Below are 12,116 nucleotides of genomic sequence, written 5' to 3' on the forward strand. Positions count from 1 at the left end.
CTGGCGCTGGCTGTCGTTCACAGCTACATGGAACAGGTACCGCTGTTGAAGCTACATCTGTTGGGCTAAAGAATGCTCACTTGTCTGTTTAGCAGCAACTAAGTGCACTGTTACATAAACAAAACATCGCAATGTAAGGAAAAAATAAAGAGTGGGTGACTCCCTTTTTAAAATGGCTTCCAATTAAACACTTGGGGATATAGCTCACTTCACACTTATGCAGCCTAACATATATCCTTTTCACACTGGCTGGAAAATCTATTCAAACCTTGGAGAAAAAAAAAAAAAAAAAAAAAAAAAAAAAGGCTTTAAAGCTACAGTGTGTAATTTTCAGCGACATCTAACGTCCAGACTGCAGACTGCAGCAACATGAACATCTCCCCCCCACCGCTTCTCCCCCCCAACAATACGGCGAGCGTTACGGGACAAAATGTCTTCCACGACGTCGGAATCACCTACCTTCTCAATTAATGAGGTTTGTTTACATAGATAATTTTACAGATAGTATTTCATTAGTCTGTGTAGGGTATAGATTTGATAATAAATATATCCGTTATTTTTATTCTACATCGTTGTGACGTTTTGGTGAGCTGCTTTGCATGGTGATATAAACAGACGAAGTAATTGTAGTCATTAGTTTAACAGCGAGATTGTGTTCGCTGGAAGAATACCGGTATATATTCCCCGTTTACAGAGTCCAAGTCTTGTTTGTGGCACGGGGGTTACAACGCGAGGAAGAGGGAAAAGAAGAGGGCAGAGAGGGCGGGGTGGGCGTGCAGCCAGGGCCAGGCGAGAGAGAGGTGCCAGCGGGGGTTGACTATAGCGGAGGAGGAAAGAATTGAAGATCTCCAAAGGAGCCGGAGAGAAGTAACCGAGGTATATATCCGTAGCTCGCTAATATGCAGCTTCATATATCTGTCTCTCTCACACTCACACACGCCACTATCAGCTGTGGTAATTTTATGAAGCTGTGGCCTTACCTGTCCAAGAGAAAACTGGCAACTTGAGCGTCACTTTGAAAACCTTTTTCCTCCGTCAGTGCCTTCCATCGTGTAAATGCCGTGCCAATGTTGATCCGTGTTTTTTGTCGTTTCTTGTCACGCTTGCGTTTATTCTCGTCGTGTTTCCGCTTCTTAGATGACGGGGGTTCGGTGTCCGCCGCTTTTCGTTGTGATACAGAGTAGGCATGATCCTCCATTCGTCTGATGTTTGGCAACACAGTGCCAAACAGTTTGCAAAGTCACTCATGCCTGCCGCCTTGTTCACCTTTCTTGTTACTGAAGCGCAGTATACCTGCTTCTTCTTCTTCTTTGGTTTCAGGCAGACTAAACGCTTCTCAGGCATAATACTGCCATCTATTGTTCAGTACCGTCTCAGTTAATCTCTCAACTTGCCGTAGTTACTTTCGAGCGTAATGGGCGATCTCGCAATCGCTAGTTTGTTGCTTCTGCGCTGCCGTAGCGCAAAGATGTCAGCCTCCATGGCTGCGAGACCCGCTCCTATGTAATTATAAATAACGAATTCTAAGGCAACGTAAATATTATGGTTAAAAGGCTGAGCTCATAGGTGATGATAAATAACATAGTTATGTATAATATATTCAATTTCTGACTTTATATCCCTGTAATTATTACACACTGTAGCTTTAAGTGGCAATGGGAATGGCTCACTGACCCGTTTCGACCAGGGTCAAACAAGTCGGCAAGCAACCCAGGTTAAAATAGCCTTGAAGCGGCTCGGCTCCAATCGGCCTACGGTGAGTACATCAGACCCTGGTGGCCCTGCAAATTTATGTGATGCCATTGAATGCACCGTTCGGACGTCAATGCACCGCGATAGTCGTGTCTGATCTAAGAAGCTGAAACAACTATGCTTACATTCGACAAGCATATTGAGGGAAAAGTAGGTTCGCCAAAAACAGTTAAAGAAACAGAAGCACGGCGTATTAGAGACAAAATTCTGGGAGTTGTTGCGTTCACAGAATCCCATTAAAGAAAATCCCCCCCACCCCCCCAAAAAAAAAAAAAAAAAAAAAACGAATCAGTCCAGAAAAAGTTTAATTAAGTCATAGGGATAAGCTGTGTTCCCTTTTTCACCTTGATTTTAGCATTTGACTTCGGTAAACAAGTCTCTTACGAAAATGGACAGATGTACAGACAGTTAGGGCAATGCAGTGCAAATGAAGGAAAAGCAATACACCAATCAAAGTCATCAAGTACAAATTCAGATCCTTCTTCAAGCACAAGGTGAAGGTTTTGTTGAGTTACTACAGTTCATCTACATCACAACCACACACCTATCTGAAAATGAAAACAACTGACTCCAAGGGAAATGTTTTATAAACTTTGCTTGTGTACTCTCACGTACATGAAAAAAAAAAAGAATACTGAAATCTCACTGATACAGTTTTATTTAAGGCCGATCCAAATTATTTTGACTTCAATCTGGGTTAATTCTTGAAGCCAATATTTCTTCTTATTATTATTATTCTCGTGACTACTGTTATCATTCTCTACCTTAGTGATATCACTTGATCTAGAATCTGCTAATATTTCACAAAACAAAATAAGTTAAAAAAAAAATTATACTCAATGTCAATAAGCCTATATTAAAACCTGCGATATGGTTACTGCATCAGAATGACGAGGTTGTATCAAGAAATCCCTAATGTAAATTATTCATTCCTTTCACTGGCCTCTATACTAGAGGATTTTTATGTTTCTAATGCCACAATAGGCCACGATAGCCTTGGTAATTAAGGTAAGTGTGCAAAAAATAAATAAATAAATAACTTTTAAAAAGAAAAAAACTCTGGTCATGTTTTAATAGTGTAAATATTTGAACTACAGATTATCAAAGGCAGTGTAGTTCAGCTTTATTTTTGCAACCTGATTTTTATTTTTTTTTCTTTAACTGTGCTGCGATGACAACATTCCTGTAATCAAAATACTCTGAGATGCATAAAAAAAAAATAAAAAACACTTAAAACATAAAAAGGAAGCATTTTAAAGCATTAGTCATAGAAAAGTGCAGTTTTTATTTCAAGGAGGATAATGTGAATGAAATCAATGACTTTTTATTAGGATATATAATCTACCAACTTCCTTTCAGACCTCTACAACTTTAACAAACTGGAAATAATGCTCTCCAACACAAGAGCTCAGATGACTATTTTAATCTTTGGTAAATAGTTATCACAACAGTGCAATGCAAGAACCATTTATTTTCCTACTTTAAAATAAGAGCCTAAAAAAAAAACACAAAAAAAAACAGACATATCCTGCCATCTTTAGGGTTCAAACTGAAACTAACACTTTATTTTTTTGAGCATAAACAAAAAGAAAAATATATATAATTGTAATCTCTATATACATCAGTTGTCTATTATATTGCAGTTACAGAGGCATGTGGTTGCAGAAAGTCTTTGTCATCAAAATATTTGTCTACAGCATCAAGAGCTCTTTGAACAGAGTAAGCTAATTATATACCAAGGACAAACGCCCAACAAACAACCTCTTAGGCACAGGAGAGGAAAACCTCCACAACGGCGCCTTGTCAGTGGCATATGGTCAGGTGCCCCTGGCAAAGGCCGCGGCCTTTAGCTGATAAGAGTGATATGAGCAAAAATGATGACAAGGTGTGATAAAGATAGCCGACCTTAACAAAATACTTGGACAGTTGGGCATTGTACCAACACCTCTGTCTCCAAATATGGGGTGATAATTGCCAGACCAAGGAACAGTCAGCCAAAAGGTGAGATAACTGTATACTTTTTGTGCTTCTATGCAGGTTAAAGAATGCACTGCTTAGCAAATGATTATTCATTCATAGTGCAAAAATATTTTAAAATGACATAGGGTCATTTATACAGCAAAGCAACATTAAAAAAAGAACTAAAACGAAAACTTTCAAACAATAACACATCTCTGCTTCCTTGCTAAACTGAAGTCGACCTGCCTAAGGTTACTTTCCAAATCTGCACAGTGCCAAGATGCAATCTGTCATCACAATATGTGCTAGTTATCCCGGCCAATGTGTTCCGAAGAGGAAAAAGGCAGAGCGACAGTGCGATGAAATCAAATTTTTGTAATCTGATTACAGTAAAACATAAAACAAATTCTACCCCACCATGACAGTGATACCTTAGCTGGGAATGGGAGCACAGCCTTCATTACAACATATTGATCTGAGCAAACAAAGACCCTGGATTCATTGATCCCCTTTCAGGAAAAAATAAATATACGGGTGGGGATGGGGAGCTTGGCTGCTATTGGAAACAAACTTGCACTCAAACTGCTGCCTAAGCCTAAGAAATAAAAATAACGCTCAAGTATTAAGTAGCATAAAAAGAAGGAAGTAAGAATGACCATGGGGGTCGCTCATAATGTCCCATCGTGACAACGGAAATATGCGAGACATGCAGCAGCTGCTGGATCCTCACTGTGACTCACACCACTCTCCAACATTATTCATGTGTGGCACCAGTGATCCAAAGTATGTCAAGGATACCCTCTAAAAAGGAATTTTAACATTAAAAGAGGTTGGTTTGCAATTCGTTTAGAAGCACTGGTGCACAGGTTCAAAAATATTTAATAAGCGAAAGGATTGACAGCAGGTCATCCCTTTTCTGCATATTCCCCTCAAAAGGAGAAAACTTTACCATAGCAGAAATACTAATAAACCTCATAAACCATGTCGGAAAAAATTGTTATTCTTCCATTTTCATTTTTTTGCTTTCTTTACTTTCTGTAGGTTATATGCAATGGAGCCTGCGGGTCACAATAACTTTAGGTAACATAAGGTCATGTTTATGTGGCCTCCCTGTTGATGCATTGGGACCTCTGTCGATGGTCTCTCACTCATCCATACTTCACCAGGAAATAATCCCAACGGCTTTAATGCTAGACTAGGAACAGGGGGGGTTGGTGAGTGTGTTGCAGGGTACTCGTCCCAGTTTACAAGACTAGGTCAAGCAGGGTCATGTCTCACCAAATGCTGGGGCCTCTTTAAAAAAAAAACAAATGTGCGTGGGGCTCCAGCTTCAGTCAGAATAACAGATTTCATAACAGAGTAGAATTAAATAAGAAAAACTATAAATGCTGGATATTTTAATCTATTAATCTTTATAGATCCCCATGTTGATGTTAACACTGCTGACACTAACACTAATTGTTTCAATTACATTATTAAAACGGTCAACTGTAAATCTCCCGCAGCGACACCCCGAATCACACTCATATGCAGAGCTACATAACTAGGCCCTCTTTCCACAGTCACATTTAAAGCATTTGAACCAAGGCCAACGCTGACGACAAGCACGCTTCCGTCATGGCCAGAGCCTGCATAATTGTCAGCAAAAGATGTAGAGGGGGGAAAAAATGAAGTGAGAATAGAAGATTGGGGATAGAGATGGCAGAACGGCGGAATAAGAGGGCGTATTAGGCTCAATTAAGCTTTCGGGCTTTCATTAACCTAGATTTAGGGAGGGGGGAAAAGCCACGGCTGAATAATGCGGCGAATCTGACTTGCTTCTCTGCTTTGTGAGCTTTATCAAGACTGGAGAGAGAAAGAGAGAGGCGGGGGGCAAAATGTGTGTCAGCTCTCAAAAGCCACCAAGAATTTCATTAGACACCCAGGGGCAAACCCCCCCGCAGCCACAGCATACCTTATATTAAATGAAATCTAGTAAAACAAGTCACTGTAATCAAATGGCTTAACTCCATAAAAGGAACTACTGTGCTGATGTGGGAAATGTTTGGCTTCTTTCAAGCCCATAACTATAAAATATGTTTGGTTAGATCTCATCATTCATTATTAGTGAAGTGGTCAGAGAGAAAGAAAAAAATCAGCCTTCCATTTAAAAAAATATATATATTTCTTCCGATATGCCTCCAGTCAACAGTTAATCTTAGAGTGAATTTAAAAACTATTGAGAAGGAAAATTATTTTTCCTAAAGTCTCTTTATAGCGGTCAATGGTCCACTGAAGCCATGAGAGAGCGAGACATTCAGCAGAAAACAGGAAGGCTGAATGAAATACTGCTAATCTGCATCATTTCTCAACCAATGTCATAAAACATGGTGGATTTAGAAAAACTGACAGAGTTTGGGGGATTTTTAACGACTATACACAGAGAGTATCAATCTGTTACGCTAGTTTCACTAATCACAAACGAAATGCGGATCCACTTAAAAATCTCAGACATCGCTTACCCTCTCAGACAGGAGTTTTGCATCTAGGGCTTATCCATCAAATGATGAATTCATCCTAAAATTCATCAAGGCAAATTATCTGCCTGGAGCCTTCATTTAATATCTCACACACCGCGTTCTGGGTGGGTGGCTACCACCGATTGTGTCCTATCCTGCTGATACGTGAATGCCAAATGCAGTTATTGGCAATGATGAGAGACAGCAATGGGCAAAAACGAGCAAAGGGAAAGAGATGAAGTTTTAAAGGTGTAGGATGCCTTAACTTTACAAAAGGTAGTCGGCTGCAATCATCTGATGCAGCTTCGGTCGCAGCAGCTTAGCTCTCAGCGCTACTTAACCATCTCTGCTCATCCCCCCCACCTTTGCTGTTGGCAGGACTTTGTTTTGATTGGTCAGCATTGGAAAAAAAAAATAAAACACGTGGGTATAGAGGATCAAACCATTATTTGAGAACAGAGAGGGGGGCAAATGGGTGCAGCTGTAGGGAGAATTTTTAATCATTCCTCAATTTACCATAAAGGGAAAGCTTTTACTGATGTTTATTTCATTTTTTTTCTGGCTACAGATACCCAACTTCTGTTTTCTCATTTAAAAAAGGTACAAAAAACTTTACATTTATTCCCTCTAGTCCTATTAGTATTAAAATTAACTTTGTTAATGTGGTGGACAATCTGAAGAATACGAATTTTGCTTTTGTCTGTTTACTAAAATAATCTTTAACAGCAACATTGTCTGCTCCATTTCATACAATCGATTGCCAATAACAAAAACAGGGTTCTCATTTCTAGTTATATTAATTCTAAAGATAAAAATAGTAAAAGTTTAGATTCCATCCACCAGAATGTGATTACCTCTGCTAACTGGCAGCCCACAATTACCATTATCTAATCAACAGGATGTCTTCAATTTAGCACATACAATGTCTGCTGTTTACATGCTAACTACAACCATTTCCAGGCCACCGGATGTGTATTCCCTTAATTAGCCGAAAAAAAAGAGAAAGACGGCTGCAATGAAATGGTGGAAAGATTTTTAAACAGGTATCCCCCCCACCACTTTGATTGTATATCTTGGATGAAATGCAATCTAATATGAGCTGGAATCATGTTACTGACGTCTTACGCAACCTTTAGATAGCATTACAGACACTCAGGCGGGCCCCATTTGACAAGGAAAAAAAGAAAAGCAGACTGAATCAGCAAGGACTACTCATCAATAACCAAAGGAGATGTATGCATGCTGAATTTAGCCGAGAATGTTATTTATAACATGATAGAAACTCAACGTCAGACTCTGATCTATTTTGGTTTGCAGACATGTTTAAGGTTCTAGCTGACTCGTAATTCAGTATTCAGGAAATGGCACAGCTAATTGAAAGCTGACCGAATGCTGCTGCGTGTTTTTAAAAAAGCATTATAAAAAAAAAAAAAAAAAGATAATTCAAGATTAAAACAGCCTGGAGCGACTGGTCAAAAACGACAACCAAAAACAGCATGGTGGAAATAAAAAAAGGGGGGAACTTTGGAGATTACTCCGGACACTGTGGGGGCTTTGTCTTTTAAAACATGCCACAGGAGATCCTCATTAGAGAATGGAGTTTCATTAACATCAGCCCACGCTGCTGTGCCCTGCTGCATTACAATGACACAGGAGTGCCCCTCACTGTCAGGGAAATCTCCTCACAGCAACAGCTCGCTGGGGGAGGGGAAAGAAGAGAAAAGACAGAAGGGGTGGCAAACAAAAGAGAACCTGATTACTGCTGGTCACGGCTCATCCAAGCCAACACAGGGAAATCCATCACCTGCAGGATCAAATGCAAACTTGTGCACTAGGTAGAGCTCAGTGAAAGCAGAATCCACCCATTCAAACCACTCTCTTTCCTCCCTCCTTTATTCTCTAGTCACTACCACATCCCTCTCGCCCCTCCCTCCATCACTCTGACTCACAATGACGACGGCATGCAAGTTTTAGGCTCACACTGTGAAACTCAACACAACCGGGAATGTTTTCTGGTCCAAATGACCTCAAGGCCCTAACCCCTCTAATGACACACTGGTGAGATATTCCAGCTTTTATTACGTCTGCAGACCTTCGCACTATTTCAAGTAGTTGTATCCCTATATGGCAAACATTAGACTAAACAGGAGTAGAAGGTCATATCCAATGTATCCATTGCCTTTATTCAAACAAATATGCAGTTTTTGTATATCTTGTTGCTGACAACAGCAAAACTGTTTTATTTTAGCATTTTATTGTTGAAGTTAGCGGTGTGAAATGCAGTTGGGCACCAAAGGATTAAAGCTGAATCTTCAGGCCAAAAAGTGGTGGAGTATGATAGAATACTTCATATTTAAATCTGCAGAAATGCAACCTTTAATTGGGACAAAAAATATGGAAAAAAACAACGGAGCAACCTAATTAAAGCAAACCAGTCTGCCAGCAAAAGGCATGTTATGTTTAATAACTAGATTTTTTTGTTTAATTACAATCACAACAGTATTCAAATGTGTATTGTACTTCATGTCATTGCAACATGCTGCATCTAACCAAAGCATCAGGGAAGTTTTATTCTTTTAATCAATGCTAGAAGCTAATGTTCATCTAAAATGCTAACAATGCTGCAAAAAAAGGGTAAGCAACCCCAAAGTGTAGGCCAACACTTAACAACCTACATTCTTTCCCCCTGCTGGGGCAAAAAAAAAATGGGGAGGGAAGCAAAAGAAGGTGCAGACGTTGTTAAGTTGAACCCCGTTTGAGCTGTTTTACAAGGCAAACAACATGGGTTGCAGCACCACACAACTGCACTGAGGCTAATTGTTTAAATATGTCAGCCTTTTTCAGATCCTCCCCCTGAAATATAACACACGGAGGCAGGCACCGTTGACGGGAATGCCAAGACAAATACACACTCAAACCCAGATGCAACCATCATCCGACATGAAACAGAACCAAGATTATTTCGCCACTCACCGTTGAAGAGAGGCCATCCTTCCTCTGTGATATCTGGCATCACCACCGTGTAGAGATCTTCAGAGAAGCCCGGCCTGCATGGTGGGGCACCCCTGGCCTCTGCTGCAATCTGTTGAAGAAAGGGGTAAATAGGGTTGCAAAAATGAGTCATAAATCAGCCTTTAAAAAAACACTCCTTCTCCAAAACCTCCTGGTCATATCCTGAACTCTTCGCACTTGTACAAAGCATCTGTTGTTTTTATAACGGGGGCCGCAATTAGGATAATGAGGGCAAAGGGGTTAAGCATTACCCAAAGAGCATGGCTAGGAAAGAACAAGCCCCATTTGTCCCAGAGAACAGGGGCCCAGGAACAGGGTAGTGGTCTGCCAGCCCCTGCGATCAAAACATTACGTCTGGACAAACATTCTTTGCTTTGAAGTACAGGAACGAAGGAATAAAAGCAAACGGTAGCAACATAGGGAGTGGGAAATAAACATACATGCGTGAATGTCTGAGCAAACACTAGAAAACCACTGCATTTTTTCCTTTATTTCAAAGAGACTGCTGGATAATCACCAATCAATATACTCCGTTATGCGTTTCTCTTCTCGGCTTTTTCTTAATATCGTCCTTACAAAGCATTTTGAGCTGTAGCAGAAAATTAAAGCCAAACATGGGTAAAACTCAGTATTTCGTAAAGAAAGAATTCAGCACAGACTACCAGGGCATGACTAAAAAGCATGCTTTGATGTTTACATAACCTCAGCATTAGAGAAGCACTGGTCAGTGTTTTTTCTGGCCAATACACATTTCCGATTTTACTTTGGGAGGAACTGCTGATTCGGATATTTTCCCCCAGTAACTAGAACACAATAAAGTTCAAAAATCATAATATCTAAAATAAATGCTCTGGATTCTTTTGATGGAGGGAGCAGTTTGGAATCACTGCTTTGTGTGTTAAAAGCCAAACTCCCAAACAATTATCTTTTTTTTTTAGAAAAATGAAAAAAGGTACAAAATGCATGAAATTGGTTAATATATTTATAATCCAAAAATGCTGAGAGTTCTTAAAATAGTGAAATAGGGGGGAAGAAGTAGAAGAAGAAAGCTAGTGATCAGTATTACGGTACATGAAAACAAATTATCCAAGTATCACCTACTGGGCCCTAAAGCTATAAGATTAATTTGCACTAATACAGACACAAGCACACACATTTGTTCACAAAATAAATAATCCAGAGACAACGAGCAGAATTCACTTAAATGATGATTTAAAAATAAAAAATTATATAATGATAAGGGGAAAAAAACATTATTTGAGGGAGCCATTAAGGGGAGTGTTAGCAAATTCCAATAATTATCTTTTTTTTTTATTATTATTATTTTTGCCTACAGTGATCAGTGCATCTGTAGCCAACATTCTTTTTAGCTCTGATATACAAATCTTGCCCCTTTTTTCACTCTTTTTAAGGAGTTTAAAACGGGCTTTAAGAAAAGGGTGGGGGTGGGGGGAGCAGATCTGGGCTCCCAGCCAATCAGTCATGGCAGCAGGTTGCATTTTTTTCAGGATTTAAATGTTAATACACGTCGGACCTTAGAGAGAAGCGGATTTTAGAAGCAATAAAGGCAGAAATTAAACCACCATCTTTGTATTCTCCTTTTATATAAGACGCATTCTAGATGCTTCATCCGTTAGGTAAAGAAAAAAATCTGTCCTTTTCACAAAGCATCACATTAAGGCCGGTTTTGAACTCATAAATCCGATTCTGTGTCGTTTACATTCAGCAGCAGCACCGAGGCGCTTTTCCAACGTATCCAAAGATGAAAGCTAACCGGCGGATATTCTGTGGCTTTACTCCGGGCCTATGGCATCAACTTCCAAGGCAACCGGATCCAACCGCAGAAAAACTCCTAAACGAGGCTGTAAATTAGGAGTCGGTTAGCTGAAATAATTAATTCAAACGCTCTCCTCCTTTCGGCGTCTAGCTAACAATCAATAAAGCCGGAGTAACTGCCGCTAAAAGCCAGATAATGGCGAATTTATTGGAAATGTTAGGTTTTTTTCCACATTGAAACTGGCTACAAATCCGTCCCAAAAGCAGCATGATGGAGGCAGAGGGAAGGGAAGGGAGGAGGGGAACAAAAGCGACTAAAAGTGTCCGGTTTATAACTCCGCTAGAAAATGACATTACCTGCAGTCCTGCTGCGAGCAGGAGAAGAAGCAGCCCGCTACCCTCGTGTAACGAGAACATTTGTGCACCCGACACTCCTTTTTTTTATTCCCCTCGGCTTCGGAATCCGTTAAAAAAAAGAAATACAGGAAAAAATATAGATGTTGGTAAATAAATAAAAAAAAATAAGAATATCCCGCTGGATTAACAATGGCCTCGAAAACGCTTTCCGTGAGAGAATGAGAGGAGCAGCAGCAGGAGAAACGGTGTCGGAAGCTTGTAGGAGCCTCCTCCTCTGTGTGTCCGTGCTGAGGGAGAGCTGTGCCTGGTACTGAAGCTGCTCCCTCCCTCCCATCCAGCCCCACCGACACAAAAACAAACCGAGCTGCGGCCACTAGGCTTTAAATCCTCCATCTCACTGTCTCTCCCTGCTGGTGGCACAGCCAATTTCTTTTCTTTTTTTTTGGGTTGGATTGAGAGGCCAGGAGGTCTTCTCAACTATATATTTTTATTTTATTCATGTTTTGCGCTTGTTTTTGCCTTGTGGACATTTTTTGATACATACCAAATGTAAAGTCAGCTTGAAACACAAGAGAGAGAAAAAAACTGCTGATAAGGATTTAGCACCCTGATTATATCAATTGAGACCAATTATGATGCTATCTTAGCAGAAATGAAATGTCCAGTGGCGGTTCTAGACCTGAATGTACCAGGGGGCCAGGAGGGGGCCAGTGTGTTTTCATGGGGGGAAAGGGCAAGGGATTCAAATATATTAAGAGAGCT

At 40.2% G+C, this 12,116-nt stretch overlaps 1 protein-coding gene across 2 annotated transcripts in view; it reads right to left on the reverse strand.

The window, feature by feature from the left end:
* cdh2 (cadherin 2, type 1, N-cadherin (neuronal)) overlaps positions 1 to 11,697 on the reverse strand; it is a 90,743-nt gene extending 79,046 nt beyond the window's left edge. Inside the window, exons 1-2 of one of the 2 annotated variants that reach the window (XM_038303730.1) lie at positions 11,355 to 11,696; positions 9,183 to 9,291 (exon numbers count right to left, since the gene is read on the reverse strand). In XM_038303730.1, the coding sequence (XP_038159658.1) occupies positions 9,183 to 9,291; positions 11,355 to 11,414 (169 nt within the window). In that variant the 5' untranslated portion in view covers positions 11,415 to 11,696. Of the gene's footprint in view, positions 1 to 9,182; positions 9,292 to 11,354 lie in introns of both variants that reach the window. The other variant, XM_038303731.1, reaches the window with a different exon arrangement.
* Positions 11,698 to 12,116: the final 419 nt, after the last annotated feature.

Source organism: Cyprinodon tularosa, unplaced genomic scaffold, assembly GCF_016077235.1.
Source record: "Cyprinodon tularosa strain WSP-4 unplaced genomic scaffold, ASM1607723v1 ctg52, whole genome shotgun sequence".
NCBI classification, from domain to species: Eukaryota; Metazoa; Chordata; class Actinopteri; order Cyprinodontiformes; family Cyprinodontidae; genus Cyprinodon; species Cyprinodon tularosa.